Source organism: Carcharodon carcharias, chromosome 7 (assembly GCF_017639515.1).
Source record: "Carcharodon carcharias isolate sCarCar2 chromosome 7, sCarCar2.pri, whole genome shotgun sequence".
NCBI lineage: Eukaryota > Metazoa > Chordata > Chondrichthyes > Lamniformes > Lamnidae > Carcharodon > Carcharodon carcharias.
The window spans coordinates 15,375,030-15,395,368 of record NC_054473.1 but is presented as its reverse complement, the minus strand read 5'-3'; the positions used below and the strand labels follow the sequence as shown (position 1 = coordinate 15,395,368).

Genomic DNA, 20,339 nt, shown 5'->3' with positions numbered 1-20,339 from the left:
GCCACCAATTTAAAGGTACCCTGCCCACTTAATCTCTTATCTTCTTATGTCAACCTAAAAGCCATAGTCTACTAACAGCCAGCCACTGCCACCTTCAGCAGCAGACTCTGCTGCTACATGCAGCCATGGTCCTATTCACAGGCCATTTCATCCACCCCTGTGCCGACCCCTCATACCTGGCGTAAGTCACTCCCAACGTCTTCCTCTAGGACTACCGAGAAACGGAGTGGGCAATGGAAAATTGCAGCCCGTTGGGTCTTTAACAAGCTCAATAGCTTGGTAATTGTTTTTTTCAAAATGAAGAGCGGAGTTCCGATTTTGGCACCCGCTCACTTTCTGTATTATCAGAAACCGACAGGATGATGTCTGATTGCTGACCCATATTTTGTGTTAGTGCGGTGCGGTGGCGGGGGGGGAGACTATAAAATCGTACCCTTTGTCCCTGAGATACTCATCCAGGCTTCTGTATTGCTGGTCCAGTAACTTAACCACTATGAAGAATTGAAATGTACATCCACATCCCATGGAAATGTGCCCTAGTCATACGTCTCACAGGGAGTACCTGTCTGTCCACTGTGGATGATAAGGCTCTGCGGCCCTCTATAAAACTATACTGTCCCAGCACAGCCTGCAAGCCTGGTCAGATTTTATCTAGTGACTGGTGAGTTGCCCATTGCAATGGGGACATGACTGTGCTGCAGGGTAACTGGCATTGCAGAGGAATTTCAAGCTCAGACTATTCGGAGTTAAGGATATGCAGGCAGAGGTCCACGCGGAACATCCTTGAAGCCCTGAGGGAGAAGGAGATGGTGGATCTTGTCTGGGGCAGACCGTCAAAGTCATTTGGCAGGCTGTCTCACCGCCAGGACTTTCAAACAAGCGCCAAGTTGTAGCTTGGCTGGCGATGAGAAGGGCACTCCCTGCCAGATCCTTCCTGCAGGCCCCGGACTCTCGCTGCCTCTGCAAGCTGCTGTCGAGGCGGCTGCAGTGGAGAATTCATTCATGGGATGTCGGTGTCGCTGGCCAGGCTGGTGTTTTTTATTAATTGTTACCCACCTGCTCCTGGAAGGGCTGGAAAGTGATTCACTAGTTCTCGTCGCAGTTCACCCCGAGCAGCTCTGTAACGCCGTGTCCTGGGAGTTATTCCCCGGGACCCACACTGAGGTGAACCTCAACTGCTGCTGGAGGAGGTGAACGACACACTTTGGCCTGCCCGAAACCTGTTGGTTTTCCAATGCAAAGGACCATCGGTGACTGGGTATTGCAGCCTGGCACATTCCAGGGACCAGGACTACGTACTGGGAGATGCACTGAAGCCTAAGGCAACTTCCTCAGTGGAGGAAGGTCACTGTCTAAAGTTCTCTCATCATTGTACACCGAGGGGCTGGAAACCATGTAAAAACCCCTCGGGCTGTATGCACCAGAGAAGGTTTGATATAAAGTATAAACGTACATTGTAAATATAACCGGTTATGGCAAGGGCACTGAGACACCTCATGTACTGTATTGAAAGAAACTGCTCTGTCCTGCACTTTATCTAATGCTAAAATTTGAAACTGTTGTGTAATGTACCTTTACAAATTTTTTGAATAAAGTATATTTTTGGAAAAGTAAGGTGAAAGATACAGGCCCAGAATGCATGGGGTGGCAGCCCTGGGTTGTAACTGCTGAGACCTGACTTCCTGCGACTGAACTAACCAGCAGGTCGGAGGGCAGTCGAGAGATTTGCATGCTGTCTGCAGACTGGGGGTGTAACTGGGCTGTGACTTGAGCCTCTCTCCTACAAAGTGACCAGAGGCTGGTGGAGGACTCGGGGGTGGCGGGGGGGCGGGGGGGGCCGGGGGGGGGGGGTGGGGGGGTGGTGGGGGGAGGGGGGAGGTTGGGGGGGGCGGTGGGGGGAGGTTGATGGGCATTGCCCTGCATTTTGCAGGTAGGAAAGTTAAGTTGCCCCCCCACCCACCCCGATGCCCTTTACAAAGGCGATGATGTGACAGAGCATACGATATTTTTAACTGTGACACTGTCTTCTCTGCAGTTCTAACTCGGCACTCATGTCCTATTTGTGACTAACTGTTTCATTTTTGTTTCAGTAATGTCTTTAAAGGCTCAGCTGTATGTGTGTACAGCATGAACGACATTCGCCGAGCTTTCCTGGGACCCTTCGCACACAAGGAGGGGCCAAACTACCAGTGGGTACCGTACCAGGGGAAAGTGCCTTACCCTCGACCAGGAATGGTAGGGTCCGGTTGAATGTAACAGTAACACAATGAACTAATTGTGAGGCAGTCATGGATTTCATAATGAAGCTATAGCCAACTGGCATAATTATACTGGCCAAAGCTGTGATGAATAATGTGTCTTAAACCTATACTCTTTCATAGAATCATATAGCATAGAAGGAGGCCATTTGGCCCACCTGTGCTATCCAATTAGTCCAATTGTTGCTGCTGTTTCTCCTATTTCATTTTCCAATTCGCTTTTGAAAGTTACCATTGAATCTGCTTCTATCGCTCGTCTAGACAATGGATTCCTGAAAACAACACACTGTGTAATAAAAATTCTTCTCCTATCCTCCCTGGTTCTTTGCCAATTATTGGCCAACTTACACAAATCATGATTTTGGGGAGTAAAACTTTTGGATGTCAGCTTGATTAGGTCAATATTGCTGTTGTTTCATGGGCCCAATTAAGGTTAAAGACCTGAACTGTTGGTGAGAAATAGGCTTAAGACAGGTGGAGGTTTGCTTTCCAATGACATTCTGAATGGGGAGGTTTTCTTTTAACAGACTATAATTCCATTGGGTGACAAACAAGCCAAGCACAGGCAGAAAGGAGGATTGAGAAACACCAGTAAATGTGAAGTCTTCTCTCTTGTTCTTCCTAACTCCTGTTTTGTGTGTTACAAGCTCACCCTTCGCCCTGCATCTTTACTTGCTTGAATACAAGATTTATAAAGAAGGAGGCCACTCAGCCCACTATGTCTATGCCAGCCCACAAGTAGCCATCCAGCCTAATCTCAATTTCTGTACTTCAAGTGCATATCCAAGCACTTTATAAATGTTCTGAGGGTGTCTGCCTCTACCACCCTTTCAGGCAGTGAGCTCCAGATCCCCACCGCCTTCTGGGTGAAAGAATTTCCCCCAAATCCCCCTACCCTCTTGCCCTAAGCCTCCCTGATGATGGACCCTTCAACCAAGAACCTTAATAATTTTATACACTTCAATTAGTTTTTTTCTATATTGTTTCATGGGACTTGGGCATCTCTGAACTGACTGGGCCAGCATTTATTGCCATCCCTAATGCCCCATGTTCAGAGGGCATTTAAGAGTCAATCACATTGTCTGAAGCCTGTCACAAGAGTCTGGAGTCACATGTAGGCCAGACCAGATAAGAAAACAAAAACAGAATTACCTGGAAAAACTCAGCAGGTCTGGCAGCATCGGCGGAGAAGAAAAGAGTTGACGTTTCGAGTCCTCATGACCCTTCGACAGAACTTCTGGGTGAAAGAATTTCCCCCCAAATCCCCCTACCCTCTTGCCCTAAGCCTCCCTGATGATGAACTTCTGTCGAAGGGTCATGAGGACTCGAAACGTCAACTCTTTTCTTCTCCGCCGATGCTGCCAGACCTGCTGAGTTTTTCCAGGTAATTCTGTTTTTGTTTTGGATTTCCAGCATCCGCGGTTCTTTTGTTTTTGCCAGACCAGATAAGGATGGCAGATTTCCTTCCCTGAAGGGCATTAGTGAACCAGATAGGTTTTTTTAGCAATTGGCAATGATTCCATGGTTATCACCAGACTTTTAATTAAAGATTTTTCTCAAATTCAAATTTCACCATCTGCTGTGGTGGGATTTGAACCCAGGTTCCCAGAGCAATACCCTGGGTCTCTGGGATACTAGTCCAGTGACAGCATCACTGCGCCGTCCCCAGTTAGTCATTTCACTCAGCCTCCTCTGTTCCAAAGAGAACAGCCCTAGCCTATCTAATCTTTCCTCATAACTAAAATTTTGAGCAAGATCCTCATAAATCTCCTCTTCACCCTCCTCTTTCCTGTAATGCAGTGACCAGAACTGCACGCAGTAATCTCGCTGTGGCCTAACTAGTGTTTCATATCATTCCAACAGAACCTCCCAGATCTTATATTCTATGCCTCAGCTGATAAAGGCAAGTATCCTATGTCATCACATAGTCCCCCACATTAACTCGCTCTTCCCTAGGGGCTTTATACTGTGTAACTTCTTCCTTTCCTCATCAAAATGGTCATTGAAAGTCCAAGTTTGGCAGCACTGCACCACCGCTGCCTGATTGACTACATTTTCTCCTCTTTAAAATGGAATATTGAGAGTTTAGCCTCTCAATAAAGAGAGAGTCTGGATAATATTTGAGATTGAGAGGTGGTTTAGATGCAGCAAGAGTTGTGGTTATTCAGCCGTTGAATCTAGTCGAGGCTGAGATTCAGATTTTTTGAACTCTGGTCAAAGTTTGTGGGTTAGGGCTGTCAACTCCGGCTGGACATATTCCAGGAGACTTCAGCAGAAGTGGTGTAATGGCACAGACTGCTTGAGCTGAATGTCTTCTTAACTGCGCTGTATACTTAATTTAGTCCGGTATAATACACGTGAGATTGGCAGCTACAAAGATAGAGCAGGAAGCAGCTAGAGGGCTCTGCTCCATCGAGCTTTTCCGTTAAGCTGGTTACCTGGTTTCGATTCGCATCATCTGTTTCTGCCAGCTGTGAACACTGATTCGGTGTGACGCTGAGTGAGAGGGAACGAACCTGTCCCCACTAAATTCCACTACTGAGTCTGAACAATTCCTTCCCCTGCCAGTCGCTCTCGGGGGACGGAAATCTGCAGCGCACCACCGTCCACCCAGTCACCACCAATTCAATCCGACACTAATTAGTAACATTAATAGTGCTGATTAATCACTATACCAGCATTCGGCCGGTCTCAGCAGAGCCTAACCTTGGCTCACAATCAGCGCCCTTTCCTCCAGATCGACAGCCTGTGTGGGCATCGCCTCAACTGATTGGAGCACTGATCACGTGGCCTGTAGGCCATTCAGATCTTTCCATCAAGTGGTCCCTGCCGATGCCAAGTCCGGCTTTTCCGTGGGTGGGGGACTGGGTTCCTGGCGTAGGGAAGGCCATTTGGCACCTGAATACAAACTGTGATTGGCTGACAGCCAGTCCCTGATGTAGGGAAAGTCGCGTGGTGCCCGAGCACAAGCTGTGATGGGCTGGCGGCCGGTCTTGGTCATCTGGAGGGTCAGGTGGTGCCCGAGCACAAGCTGTGATTGGCTGGCGGCCAGTCTTGGCCAGCTGGAGGGTTAGGTGGTGGCCGAGCACGAGCTGTGATTGGCTGGCGGCCAGTCTTGGCCAGCAGGAGGGTCAGGTAGTGGCCGAGCACAAGCTGTGATTGGCTGGCGGCCAGTCTTGGCCAGCAGGAGGGTCAGGTGGTGCCCGAGCACAAGCTGTGATTGGCTGGCGGCCAGTCTTGGCCAGCAGGAGGGTCAGGTGGTGCCCAAGCACAAGCTGTGATTGGCTGGCGGCCAGTCTTGGCTGCCATTGCCGGGAGCTGATACGCTCCTGGAAATGCTTTATTTGGCCACCGGGAGATTGGGGCTAATTCCGGGGGCCTCCCAGCTATTCCAGGAGGGTTGGCAACCCTAATTTGTGGGTAGGGTGAGAAAGTGCAGTTGATAATCTTTTAAATGAAAACCAAATCAACAAAATTGGGATAAATCAGGCACAGCCCCTAATTCAGGTCAGCTGTAAAACCAAGAACAAAGTTTAAAGGAAACTTACAAACTTTAAATCAAAATGTGATTAAAGGGGTCAACAAAACACCCCAGTCCCCGCGGTGCCCACCGAGCACGGAAGGCCTCGAGAGTGCCAGCAGACACCGCGTGCTCCTTCTCCAGGGACATCCGGCAGCGAACGTAGCCGCGGAAGAGGGAAAGTGCAGTTGATGTCGCAGATCAGCTTGATGAGGTGTTTGGCCTACTCTTCCTATCTTTTCTATTCTTATGTTCAATTAAGTTGACCCTCTCACAGTGCTCTTTCTTCACAGGCTGGCCGACATGCTTTCCACTGTAGCCTACTCTCAGCTAGCCCCACATTTCCTGTGTAGGTCATAGGTCAAATCAGCTTTAGCTGTGCTGCTAATCCTGCCTTGAACTCTGTCGCCCTGTTATGTTGCTCTTCTTGCTCCCTCTATCACCTCTTTTGTTATTCTTGGTTTTATTTCCCTCTGGAAGGGAGAGTTGTGGGAAGAGATCCCTCTCTGTAGCTGGGTTAAAAATCTTGTCTGCTGCAGGATACGAGCTCTGAGCCTCTTGTTGATAGTGTGCCCTCTTGGGGGGCCCACATTCTAGTGGAAACAGCAACACTTGGCCTTTTAACTGACACAAAGGCCAGACTGATGGTGCTAGTTTGTCAAAGACCAGCTGAGGAATGAAAGCGCACCTCGATTGCACCCAACCTGTCACCCCCAGCTCTCTCCTACTCAACCAAGTAATGTAGTGCTGCTCTCTTGTGCCCATCTCCATGTTCGTGCTGGCTGCCATTCTAGACTTCGTCCTTTTAATCCCAATTTTCTCTTCTGACTATTTCTCTTCCTCCCCCTGCATCTCCCCTTAATGTCCCCTCCATCTCCTCTTCGTGCTCCCAGCAATGTGACTCCTCAGTCATTCCTCCCACAATAATTTTCTTGCCATTGTTCCATGCTTAATGCAGCCCACATCCCCTCTCATACTGTTAACCTCAACATTTAGAGCAACAACATTAACATTTCGCCCCCTGTTCCTGGTCCAGCTCAAGCTTTGGGATTAAATTCTCTAACCTCAGTATTCCATTCCCTGATAAAGGTTTTTTTTTAAATTCATTCATGAGATGTGAGCATCACTGGCTAGGCCAGTATTTGTCGCCCATCCCTAATTACCCTTGTTCAGAGGGCAGTTAAGAGTCAACATGTAAGCTAGACCAGGCAAGGATGGGCATTACTGAACCAGATGGGTTTTTGCAACAGTCGATTCATGGTCATCATCAGACTTTTAATCCCAGATTTTTATTGAATTCAAATTTCACCATCTGCTGTGGTGTGATTCAAACCCTGGGTCTCTGTCCAGTCCAGTGACAATAGCAATATGGCACCACCTCCCCTGGTATCTCCCCATCTCACCTGAAAGTGCTGCCTTATATCGTTCCATGATGATGACTGTCCTTCAGCACTATACCCAAATGACTATTCTGCATGCGTCAGCATAGATGGCGATTGTTGGCTAGGCCATCTGATCTTGCAGGCCATTGTTGACAAGCCCTTATCTATTTGTCTTCAGCCCTTATAATTTCACCTGTACTTTTTAGGTATTAGATGGCAATGAGGAGAAGGAATTCTGGCCTGGTTCCCGTACCTCCCTGCCTGAACTATTCTGAGGCTAATTGCATGCCTCAATCACTATCCTGACTGCATAACCCCAAGCTCAGACCTTTTTGCTTTGAACAGACCAGTGCCGCACCTACCTTACAACATGTCTGATGGAAGAGGGATGCTTTAGATAAAAGAGTGAGCTGAGGACACCGATTTAAGGCGATTGATGAAAGAAGCAATGAGGAAAATCTGTATTAACACAGTGAGTGGTTAGGATCCGGAATGCACTGCTTGAGAATGTGCAGGGTGGAGGCAGATTCAATCATGGCTTTCAAAGGAGAATTATATAGTTATCTGAAGAGAAAAAAATTGCAGGGTTATGGGAAAAAAGCAGGGGAGTGGGCATAGGTGAGTTGCTCTTGCAGAGAGGCAGCATGGACACAAGGGGCAGAATGGTCTCCTTCTGTGCTGTAGCTACTCTATGATTCTTTGATAATAATATAGAACTTGAGGTACATGACTTCATGTGGCTAGTTTTGTGGTATTCCCAATTTTGTATTTTCTCCAATAAGTGATAAATAGTCCATACCACATTGCAATGGAACCATGGCTTTATTAATGAGCTGTAGCTATCACTAGAAGAATAGTTTTTCTTGTTCTGTCATGCTAGTGGTCCCGAAAGTTGAAATGCACAAAGTCTCGATCTTTGTTTTTTTCACCTCTCCAGTGTCCGAGCAAAACCTTTGGAGGCTTTCAGTCAACCAAGGAGTTTCCTGACGATGTTGTGTTGTTTGCTCGTAACCACCCGCTGATGTACAATCCCATCAACCCCATCAGCCATCGCCCAATCCTGGTGAAAACCAATGTTGACTACAGCTTCACTCAGATAGTGGTGGACAGAGTGGAGGCAGGTGATGGACGCTATGATGTCATGTTTATTGGGACAGGTAAGGTTTTTTTCTATTTACCAGCTACTAGGTGCCTCTAAACAAGCCTTTTTTGTTTTACACTTGAGCTGCTGCAGTCCTCCAATCTTTTCTCTCCATTTGGATTCTTAGATGTTGGCACAGTTTTGAAAGTGATCTCGGTACCAAAGGAAAGTTGGCAGAACATGGAAGAGCTTCTTCTCGAAGAGCTGCAAGTCTTCAAGGTAAGATATGGAACGATAAAAGCTAATTTTTCTTTTGCTCCTGCATCCGGACCTTCATATAGAATCATTGAATGACATAGTAGGGAAGGAGGCCATTCAGCCCACTGCCGACTCTCTGAAAGAGCTACCCGGTTAGTCAGACTCCCCCTGCTGTTTCCCCACAGCTCTGCAAATTTTCCCTCTTCAAGTATTTATCCAATTCCGTTTTCAAAGTCACTATTTAATCTGTGTCTACTACCCTTCCAGGCACTGTATTTCCGATCACAACAAATTGCTGTGTAAAAAAAAAATGTCATCCTTTCTTTGGATCTTTTTCCAATCACTTGAAATCTGTGCCCTCAGGGGCAAACATTTTAGCTTGGCGTGCGGGCGCGCATCCGACCTGCTTGAGCGTAAAATGACGCACGTTGACATCGGGCAAGTGTTCTTGACTTCAATGCGCAGTCGCGCGATATTTCGGTCAGCGGGCGCACACCAGAATTGGCAGCATGTCCGCCGACAATTGAAAGGCCTATTAAGGCCATTGAAAAGTTAATTAAAAGAAATTTTTCACTGCCCGTCCAACCTTACGGTGGGCGGGACAGGCGAAAAGGCCAAGCGACCTTTGCACTTTTTAGGAAACCTCATCCACGGGCAGGATGAGGTTTCCTAAAGCAAATACAAATAAAATTAAAAATTTAAGATTTAATTAATAACATCTCTCTGCTCCTGTGACAGATTAATCACAACATTCTGCCCCTGGTCACTGACTCACCTGTCACTGGGAACAGTTTCTCCTTATTTGCTGTATCAAAAGCCTTCATAATTTGGAACTCCTCCATTAAATCTCCCATCGACGACCTCCCCTGTAAGGAGAACATCCCCATTTCCTCAGCTTCTCCATGTACCTGATGGTCAATGATGTAAACATGCATTCAAAACATGGCTTGAGCATAGGCATCCGTGTCCCATTTTAGATAGCTTTGGATGGAAGGAATGGTGATCTGGAACAGATCCATGAAATGGGACTTGGAAAGTTGATGGAGCATGTGTCTGTGTTTTTAAGAGACATATGGATGCAAGCATGCTGCAGGTCGAAGAGATTGAATCGCTGTACCATTGGTTTGAACATGTTCTTATGAGTTCTGTATTTGCGCTTGTAGCTTACCTGTAATACAGTTAAATAAATCGTAACAATAAACACAGTTATTTAACACAGTTAAATAAATCGTAACATTCCCAGACTATTCTTAAAGTTTTTGTAGTAATATATTGATACATCCACTACTGGTGCTGCGTGTATATGACGCAGCTTCCCATACATGTAACTTCCTAAGCGTGACCTGAAATTTCTACAAGTTCATATATATTTTTTTCAAAAAGCATACTTTATTCACAAGATTTGTAAACTTTCATTACATAATGGTTTAAATTTGACATTACACACCGTACCATATATAGCAGAGTCTTTCAGTGCAGTATTTGGCACTCTGAGGTGCCCCACTACACTTACAATTACAGATTGTCTACACTCCATGTCAAACATACAGCCCCACACTGATTCCCCGCCGTCCGTGTGCTATGCTGGGACGGCCTTATTCTGTGGCCTTTCCCTCCTGAGCTTCTCCGGCAGCTGCCGCAAACTTTGGTGCCTTTCTCAGCACAGCGGCCCAGAGCTGCCCACGGCCCAGCGTTGCACACTGACACAACTTCCTACACATAAACCCTATTTGCTACCCAGCTTCCGACACAAGGGGGGGCAAAGTTTGAGCTGTTAGGATTGACTCTGGGAGGAAACCCAGAGATCATTGGGTCTGAGACTTGGAAGATACACACTATTCATATACAGGCTGCCTCTCAGGCCAAAATACACGGGGATGCTCCAGCGTGTGATAGAATCCTGAAACCAAAGACTCATGTCTAAAGTGGTTCCCTGAGGAGCAGCTTTCCATTTTGTTGCTGATCACGTGCTGACTTAACCAATCTCTTCTGTTTCAGGACTCTGCATCCATAACCAGCATGCAGCTGTCTTCAAAAAGGGTAGGTACAGCACCTTACTGAACCCTTATTTTCAGATTCTGGACCCTCGATGGTTGTCATTAACAGAGCCTCTCTCAGGGGTCGATTGGCAAGTGCCATAAGGGAATTTTTTTGAAATATTCGGTCATGAGATGTGGGTGTCGCTGGCTGGGCCTGCATTTATTTCCCATCCCTAATTGCCCCTTGAGAAGGGGGGTGGTGAGCCGCCTTCTTGAATCGCTGCAGTCCGTGTGGTGTAGGTACACCCACAGTGCTGTTAGGGAGGGAGTTCCAGGATTTTGGCCCAGCGACAGTGAAGGAACAGCCGATATATTTCCAAGTCAGGATGGTGTGTGGCTTGGAGGGAAACGTGCACATGGTGATGTTCCCATATACCTGATACCCTTGTGTTTCTGGCTGGTAGTGGTCATAGATTTGGAAGCTGCTGTTGAAGGAGGCTTGAAGAGTAACTGCAGTGCAGCTCGTATATGGTACAGGCTTCTGCGTTTGGAAGGTACTGTCGAAATCTGGTACGCGCAAGAGGTCAGGATTGGAAGAATGCAGATATATCAGGGAGTTGTAGGCCTGGAGGAGGTTGCAGAGATGGGGAAGGGTGAAGTCTCTCAGGGAATTGAAAATGTGGACAAAAATTTAAATAGTGAGGCTCTGTAGGTCGGTGAGTATTTGAGAGATGGGTGAACGGAAGTTGGCACAGATTTTGGTTGCACTTAAGCTGCAGGGAGGAGGCTAGTCAGGAGAGTGTTGAATAGCCGAGTCTAGAGGTAACAAAAGCATGGATGAGGGTTTCAGCCACAGCTGAGGTGAGTTACGAGTACAGGCTGGCAATGTTATGGAGCTGGAAGTATGCGGCCTGAGCATTGGAGAGGTTATGTGGTCAGAAGCTCAGCTCAGGGTCAAACTGGATGCCAAGATTGAGAAATCAGGTTCTGCCTCAGTGAGTTAGATGGAGTCGGTGGATAGGCAACAGTTTGTGCTGGGGGCTGGAGGCAATGGGCGGAATCATCCAATTCCATTGGCGGGGTGTGTCATGTCAGGACGGGGCGGGGGGGGGTAAGATTCAGTGTGAGGGGGCAGAAATTGATTTTGAATGAAACCACAGCAGGATCATCCAGCAGTGTCCGCCATAGCAGAGCACGAATCCCGCTGGAGGCCGGCGTGAACATAATTTGCGTCCTGCTAATGGGATGCAGAGTAAGGCCCGACCAGGCGTGACATGCCGAATTGAGGATTTCTTTGGGGCCTTGCTCAGATTGCGGACATCCGAGGAGGAGGAGGAGGAGAAGATGCTGGAGCCCTGCAGCTACCGGACCCTGGAGGAACACGTGTATCACATGCTGGGTGGATTCTCGTACACATGGCTCTGCTGCAAAGCAGCTCTCAGAAGGCGGGAGACCTCTGTTGATGCCTCCGATCATCACGGGCTGCTATGGATGATCGGCAAGGGGGGAGAGGAAGGCCTAGGTGTGAGTGAGAGAGGAAGGTTTACTGGAGGAGGGGATAAGGTTGGGCGAGAGGGCAGGGGAAGGGGTTGGGGGGGGGTGGTTGGTGGTGAAGTTGGGGAGATGAGGTTGGGAGTAGTGGGGACAAAGGTGTCGGGGGGGTGGGGTGAGTTTGGGAGGAGGCTCAAAGGTGTTGGGGGAATGAGGGAGTACGGGGGAGGAGGGTGTAATGGGAGAGAGTGCTGCAAATGGGGAGGTAGGTGTAAGGGGGAGGAAGGTGTAAGGGAGAGAGTTCGGAGAGGGGAAGATGTCTCGGGGGAAGGAAGGATTTCAGAGAGGGAACAGTGTACGGGGGAGGAGGGAGTTTGGAGAGGGGAAGGCATCCAGGGGAGGAGGGAGTAAGGGTGGAGAAGGGAGTAAGTTGAGGGGGAGATGTCCAGGCGAATGTGCAAGGGAGGGGTCTGTGGAGTCAATGACTGCCTCATGGGGAGCGAGCTGAGGGTGTGCATGGTAGAGGGAATGGTGAGTGTGAGAGGGGGCAAAGGGAGCTGGTAGGATGGGAGGGTGAGGGTGCATTGGTAACAGTAGATGGGGTGGTGAGGGTGGTTGTTGGGGACAAGGAGGCAGACGCGGACTCTGGGAATGGGAAGGAGGACGTCAGGGAGGTCAATGTGGATGGAGGGGGTGGGATTCTCGGGAGGTAGGGAAAGTTCACGTTCAGCACGACATTCTGGAATGAAAAGGCTTCGGGTAGGTAGGTGCCAGTGAGGAAGTGGAAGATGATGCCGGGGGGGTCTCCAGTGATCAGGGGGAGGTGAAAGGACGGGGGAGCTTACAAAGAACTATACTGCGACCATGTTTGTTAAACCGAAAGTGAGCGGAGCCTCTTGTTAGATGGGCACAGGTGCAGCATGGGAGTGTGGTTAGTGGGTGGGCAGAGATGCAGGTCGGCTCAGATGGACAATTGGGAGAGAACCCCAGCAGACAGCATTGAAAATGGTCAGGACAGCGAGGTGAGTGTGATGGAGGAACGCTCTGCGTGCATGGAACAGTGCTTGTACAAGGCTCTGAAAGGCCCTGCCAGACACACATTTCTCCCTCTAGAATCACTCGTGGGCCTGCTATGTGCAGCTGAACTGCTAGTGGAGGGGGGATGCAGGGGGCGGACTCGTGAAGCCTGTAAATGAAGCTGAAAGGCACCGTTACACATTATTCAGTGAAGACGATAAGACGTAGGAGCAGAATAGGCTATTCGGCCCATCGAGTCTGCTGTACCGTTCAATGAGATCATGGCTGACCTGATAATCCTCAACTCCACTTTCCTGCCTTTTCCCCATAACCCTTGATTCCCTCACTGATTAAAAATCTGTCTATCTCAGCCTTGAATATACTTAATGACCCAGCCTCTACAGCCCTCTGCGGTAAAGAATTCCACAGATTCACTACCCTCTGAGAGAAGAAATTCCTCCTCATCTCTGTTTTAAATGGGCACCACCCTACTCTGAGTTCCTGCCCTCTGGTCCTAGACTCTCCCACAGGGGGAAACAACCTCTCAGCATCTATCCTGTCAAGCCCCCTAAGAATCTTATATGTTTCAATAAGGTCGCCTCTCATTCTTCTAAACTCCAATGAGTACAGGCCCAACCTACTCAACCTCTCCTCATAAGAAAATCCCTCCATCCCGGGATCAACCTAGTGAACCTTCTCTAGACTGCCTCCAAAGCCAGTATTTCTTTCCTTAGATAAGGGGACCAAAACTTTTCACAATATTCTAGTATGGGTGAACTAGTGCCTTGAATAGTTTTAGCAAGACTTACCTATTTTTATACTCCATTCCCTTTGAAATAAAGGCCAACATCCCATTTGCCTGATCTATTCCCTATTACCTGCTGAACTTGTATCCTATCTTTTTGGGATTCATGCACCAGGACCCCCTCAAATCCCTCTGTGCTGCAGCTTTCTGCAGCCTTTCTCCATTTAAATAATATTCAGCTCCTCTATTCTTTCTACCAAAGTGCATAACCTCACATTTTCCTACATTATATTCCATCTGCCACATTTTTGCCCACTCACTTAACCTATTTATATCCCTCTGTAGACTCTTTGTGTCATCCTCACCACTTGCCTTCCCACCTATATTTGTGTCATCCTCAAACTTGACGATAGTACATTCACTTCCCTCATCCAAGTCATTAATATATATTGTAAATAATTGTGGCCCCAACACTGATCCCTGTGGCACTCCACTAGATAGTTACAGGTTGCCATCCTGAAAATGCCCCCCATATCCCAACTCCCTGTCTTCTATTAGTTAGCCAATCCTCTATCCATGTTATTGTACTACCCCCAACACCATGGGCTCTTATCTTATTAAGTAGCCTTATGTGCAGTACCTTGCCTTTTGGAAATCCAAATATATTACATCTACTGGGTCCCCTTTATCTACCCTGCTTGTTACCTCCTCAAAGAATTCTAATAAATTTGTCAGGCGTGATTTCTCCTTCATGAAGCCATGCTGACTCTGCTTGATTAGATTATGTATTTCTAAATGCTCTGCTATTACATCCTTTATAATAGACCTCAACGTTTTCCCAGTGACAGATGTTAAGCTAACTGGCCTATAGTTACCTGTTTTTTTGTCTCCCTCCCTTTTTGAATAAGGGTGTTACATTGGCAGTTTTCCAATCCTCTGGGACTTTTCCAGAATCTAAGGATTCTTGGAAGATTACTACCAGTGCATTCACTATCTCTGTAGCTACTTCCTTTAATATCCTAGGATGCAACCCATCAGATCCAGGTGACTATCGGCCTTTAGACCCATTAGTTTCCCTAGTACTTTTTCTCTAGTGATAGTTACTGTATTTATTTCCTTCCCCACTTTTGCCCCTTGATTATTATTAGTATTTTTGGAATGCTATTAATGTCTTCTATCGTGAAGACTGATGCAAAGTATTTATTCAACTCCTCTGCCATTTCCTGGTTCCCCATTATTATTTCCCCAGCCTCATTCTGTAAGGGACCGATGTTCACTTTGGCCTCTCTCTTTCTTTTTATATATTTAAAGAAGCTCTTACCATCCATTTTTATATTACTTGCTAGTTTACCCTCAAAGTATATTTTCTCCCTCTTTACTATTTTTTTGTCATCTTCCATTGGTTTTTAAAACTTTCCCACTAATCTTTGCCACATTATATGTTTTTTTTTCTTTCAATTTCATACTACCCCTAACCTCCTTGGTTAACCATGGTTGGTTTATGCTCCTTTCTCACTGGGGTATATCTTTGTTGTGAGTCATGAACTATTTTCTTAAACGTCTACCATTGTTCATCAACCGAGCACCTGGAGGGATGTTGAGGTACCCAATTTCCCTCTCGCGTTGCCACTGCAGGAACTTACCCATGGTTACCATGATGGGGTGCAGGTCTGCATGCACCTCCAGTTTCTGCTGGACCAGGGTCTCCATGGTGGCCTCCATCTTTCCCACGGAGACCTCCACACATGCAAATTCATCAGAGAGCAGGTATATGCACTCCTCTGTTGAGGGCTTCCAACATATCTACACAATGTTCCCCCACCCTCAGCTGACTCTCCACAATGAGTTGGAAGGCCGAATCCAGAGGCTTATCATCTGTCTCAGACCTCACAGATGCCTCTTCTCCAGCAGTCCTCCGAGTGCCTGGGAGCTCGGCTGAACCTGTCTCCTCCTCCTGTGGACATGTGTCCGTGCGGTGACCATCAGATTATGAACCCGAGGCTGCTCTAGATCTAGGTCCTACCGAGCTCTGTGTCTCTGCGCTGGTGGAGGGTGTGGGTAAGCGCTGTGGTGGGTCTTCCAGGCTGCTTATTTCCAGCTCTTCAATGGAGGAGGTGTCCTCTTGGCTGGAGGTGAGGATGTGGATGGAGCTGAGGGACTGGCTGGCTGAGGGTGTCGGTCACTTGGCAGAGCTCCCTCTGAACCAAAGTAGAGATAATTAGTGCAGAGTCAACAACAGGAGAGAGAGCACTCACAGTTGTGATGAGAGAGGGATGATGTGGTGCAGGATTCTTACGTTCACTGCTGTCCTCTCGGTCACCACAGGCACTGTCCACGCCCTCACCAGCCAGCATGATGGCACACTCCTCAACACTCCCTGCTATTGTGAGCCAGCTTCTCTTACATGAAAACAGATAGAGAAAGTGTGAGCAGGACACATGGTGCACATGGAATGTTTGTGTGTTGAGCAGAGCCATGGACAGGATGAGCACATGAGTTTCATAGGAGATGAGCCTGATGGAGATGTGTGAGTGTGTGTGAGAGTTGGTGGTGTTGTCCCTCGAGGTGTGAGATCCCTGTGGATGTGTGATGGGTTTGGGAGTGTGCGAGTTGAGAGCGACGAGGTGGTTGACTTACCCTGACGGAACGGGTGAGATCATTCATCTCCTTCCTGCCCTGGATGGCTGACCCCCTCTGTGCTCCAGTGGCGCTGACCACTGCTGCCGTCGCCTCCCAGGCCGGGTTGGTGACTCTGGTGGACCTCCTGCGGCCAGAGCGGAGGTAGAGGTCATCGCGGTGGCTTCCACTGTGTCCAGCAGGCGCCCCAGTGAGGCGTCACTAAATTTGGGGGCTGCCGTATTCCTGGCTTCCGGGCCACCTGTTGCCTGGAGCAGTCCTGGCCTGAAGACATGTTGTAGGCTGCGCTCTGGTGCACTTTAAATACGGCGCCCGGAGAGAGGGAGCGCTGAGGTCACAGCATGGCGGGCAAATCTGAGCCACCCACCAGCGATCCGGCGTGTTTCCGGTGAACGCATTATCACCGAGACGAGACATGCCGGGAAGGGGACGATACGGCGTGAAAACCCGCCATTGCGGCCGGCGGGTAAAATGTCTTTTGTTCACGCCCGCTACAGCATTTAGTGCAAATCTGGGACGATTCCACCCCTTGGCTTTGGTCTACCCGATATTTAATTGGATGAGATTTCTTTTCACCCAATAATGGAAGTCAGACAAACAGCGTAATAACTCAGAAGGGTTGGGAGGTGGTTGTGAGGTTGAGCTGGCATTCTTAATGGACACGTGCAACTGATATCCCTGTTTCTGATGATGTCTCCAAGGGGCAGCGTATGGATGAGAAATAGGATGGAACCAACAATCAATCTTTGGCGGACACTCTCATGGTAAAGTATGGGAGCAGAAAGGGAAGCCATTGCAGGTGATTATCCGGCCATAGCTGGGAGATGATGGTGTAGTATTATTGTTGCTGGACTCGTAATCTAGAGGATCGGACTAATGTCCTGGGAAGATGGGTTCAAGTCCCACCATGACAGCTGGTGGAATTTAAATTCAATGAGTTGAACACCTGGAATTGAAAATGGCTTCAGTAATGATGGCCGTGAAATTATCAGAAAAACCCATCTGGTTCTCTAACGCCCTTCAGGGAAGGAAGTCTGCCATCCTTACCCGTTCTGGCCTTTACCTGATTCCAGAGCCATAGCAGTGTGGTTGAATCTTAACTGCTCTCAAGGGTCTTGCCAGCCCATGAAAGAATAAAAATAAATAGGAACTGAATTGTCAACATTTATGCTGGATGGTGACTGTGGATCAGAATATATGAAGATGTGGAGCTAAGTACAGTTTAATGTGCATGATATTTTTGTGGATAAGTTGAGAAGAGAAATTTCAAGATTGAGAATCCAGTACTTGATAGAACAGTGGAGTCAATTCTGGTTTTAGCTGCAAAGCAGTTGAGTGTGCCCCACAGTTATGGGTAAATGCACTGGAAAGTTCGTCGGGTCATAGATTCAGTGCAGTTGGATGAGCTCAAATGTCGGGGCCCAGCAATTAGCTCTGGACAGAAAAAAGATTACATAGGGTTTTCCTGCTCTCATCTGATATCCATCAACCCCTGATTAAAAAAAGTGTGTCGGTTTTTGAGGTGTCTCCGGGAAGCACAGATGGTGCAGCCTGTTGACGCTTACTGTCAAAGGTCACAGCAACCAAATGGCCCAACTGAACAAGGGGTCGGAGGTCATCCAGGGAAAAAGTTGCAAGGTGCTTACACTTGCTGACAATGGCAAAGGTAGCTGCGGTGCTGGTGGACAAACTTTGAGAGTCTCTGAGTCTCAGGGAAATGTTAAGAATGTCAGAGCGTAGTTTGAACTGTCCATCTGATTCTATGATAGGATAGATTTGGGGTCTAAAGAATAGCTAATCACCAGCTCTACCTGGATACAAGGCCCATGCAACTCGTGTTGCCATGGGGAAGAATTCAGTGGATTACAGGCTTTCCTAAGGTATCACTGAAGGCGGGTTAGTCTCCCAAGGTCTGGGAGAGAGAGAGAGAGAGAGAGCAGTTTGAAGTCGAAAATCTCTACAGGTCACCGTGCTGGAATGTGGGTGGAAGCTTGCACTCAGGTTGAAAAGACCGAATTAATGAGGAATTAAAACAAGGCTGGAAGGTTTGCCTAGCTTGTGCGAGGGGGAGGGTCTCCAGTAATACTCTCACTGTTGAGGACAGTTCTGGGGATAGAAGATACCAGGTTGAGAAAGGAAAAGAACGAAAGTAAACCCTTGGGAATTGAGAGTCACTTTGGACTGACTTTGAGAGAATAGAATGTCTACTTAAAGGACAGTGTGTGCGTATACCCGTGAAGTGTGGCTTTTTGGTTGTGCTAAAAATAAGGGAGATATTCCGCTCTGTGGTGTAAAGTGTAAGTTGCCTCTCAGAAAATGCTCAGTCAATAGATTTTTTTAGTTTTTTGTTACAGTAGGAACTTAAAACACAAAATCGTGTCATCCTTTCAGCCAATGACTGGAAGCTTGAATTTCTTTTCAAAAGCTATGGGTCTCTACGAGGATCGTAACAGGCACCCTTGGCGATCGTTCACATGGCCTGCATGAAATTTTGACGTTTTTTTTCCTCTTGGGAGCTGAGTATTTCTGTGGGACAAGAAGCGTGATGGTGGCTGATGTTACATTGACTGTGAAATCATTGCAGGGAAAATCTGATTCTTATTTCCGCTGGTATTTCTTCACAAAAATGTGATGGAAATATCTAACTCATTTGTTAGCTGCAGATAAATCATTCCCACTCCTAATCTTTACAGATGTCTGCCTTTGTTTTGTTTTTAAACAGCAACAGCTGTATATTGGCTCAGATACAGCAATCTCCCAGCTGCCCTTACAGCACTGCAGTATCTATGGGAAGGCTTGTGCTGAGTGCTGCCTGGCACGTGATCCCTACTGTGCCTGGGATGGAAACAGCTGCACCCGGTACCTGGCAAACACCAAAAGGTAAACAGAGAGTGGCGGGGGGTAGTGGTGGTGGGGTATCTGTTGCCATTATGGGTCATTGAGGGAGGTCATTCACCCCCATCCTAGCACATTCATCCAGGAAGTACTTATGGCACCTGCATTACAGTGTTCTGGGAGCTCCTGTGGTGCAGTGGGTAGCTTCCCTGCTTCTGCTTCTGCCAGAAGGTTCAAGCCTCACCCCAGGACTTGACAGCCAAGGAAGGTGCATTCATAACATGGTCAACCCGCAAATCCTTCCAACACACACCAATGGCAAGTGGTAAGGGCAGGCAAGATTCCAGGTCAGTCATGTGATGGAAAGAAAATTGGAACCTCTGCCATCATTATCCATAGCACCAGACTACAACATGTATCTGCCGCAGCAACTGGGGCTCCCTGAGAATTGTAACACATCATGACCACCTTACCTCTGAGAGGTGTACCAGAGTCAAAAGCCCTGGAATTCTTCCAGGAACATTGGACATTAATCTGGAGCAGTGGAGAAACTGTAGGGTCTTTCTGGATGGGTGAGGTTGTCATCCTACTCTTGCTGTGACAAATTTTTTGACATCGGTCCTACATTTGCCTCTTGCCAGTTTGAACCTGTTCTTAATGTGGTGTTAAATCCAGCAGGCAGCCTACCCACTCACCCTTGCCCCCATCACGATTGTACCAGCAGCGTTGGGGGCATTGGGTGGCCAGCCCATCAGTGGGCTAATTGAAGCCATTAATTGGGCAATTAATACCCACTTAAGGGCCTTATCCTTCTGCCGCCAGGATTAAACCGGTGGTGAGAGAAGCCCATGCCAAGAGACCAGGTTTTCCTGCACATGCTGGTGGTGGGCAGTCGGTTGTGGGGTTGGAAGGAGGAGAAGTCGCTCTTTGACCACCCTCATCCCCCCGCACCCACACCCCCCCTCCCCCCACCAAAGGTGTAACCCTCAACCCCAGGTTCCCAACCCCCAATCGCTTCTCAAAACCCAAGCCCCAACCCCCTCGCTGACCCTCCTTCCTGACCCTCGAAGACTTACAAAGTTCTGCTCCATCACTGAACGCCTTCTAAAGCTTCAAGCGCAGTACCATCTGTGGCC

General features: G+C 48.0%; 1 protein-coding gene across 4 annotated transcripts in view; it reads left to right on the top strand.

Annotated features, from left to right (window-relative positions):
- sema3b (sema domain, immunoglobulin domain (Ig), short basic domain, secreted, (semaphorin) 3B) overlaps window positions 1–20,339 on the top strand; it is a 428,874-nt gene that overhangs the window by 394,214 nt on the left and 14,321 nt on the right. For all 4 annotated transcript variants that reach the window (XM_041191338.1, XM_041191339.1, XM_041191336.1 and 1 more), the window contains 5 exons: window positions 2,091–2,235; window positions 8,098–8,317; window positions 8,429–8,520; window positions 10,498–10,539; window positions 19,091–19,248. In XM_041191338.1, the coding sequence (XP_041047272.1) occupies window positions 2,091–2,235; window positions 8,098–8,317; window positions 8,429–8,520; window positions 10,498–10,539; window positions 19,091–19,248 (657 nt within the window). The remainder of the gene's footprint in view (window positions 1–2,090; window positions 2,236–8,097; window positions 8,318–8,428; window positions 8,521–10,497; window positions 10,540–19,090; window positions 19,249–20,339) is intronic.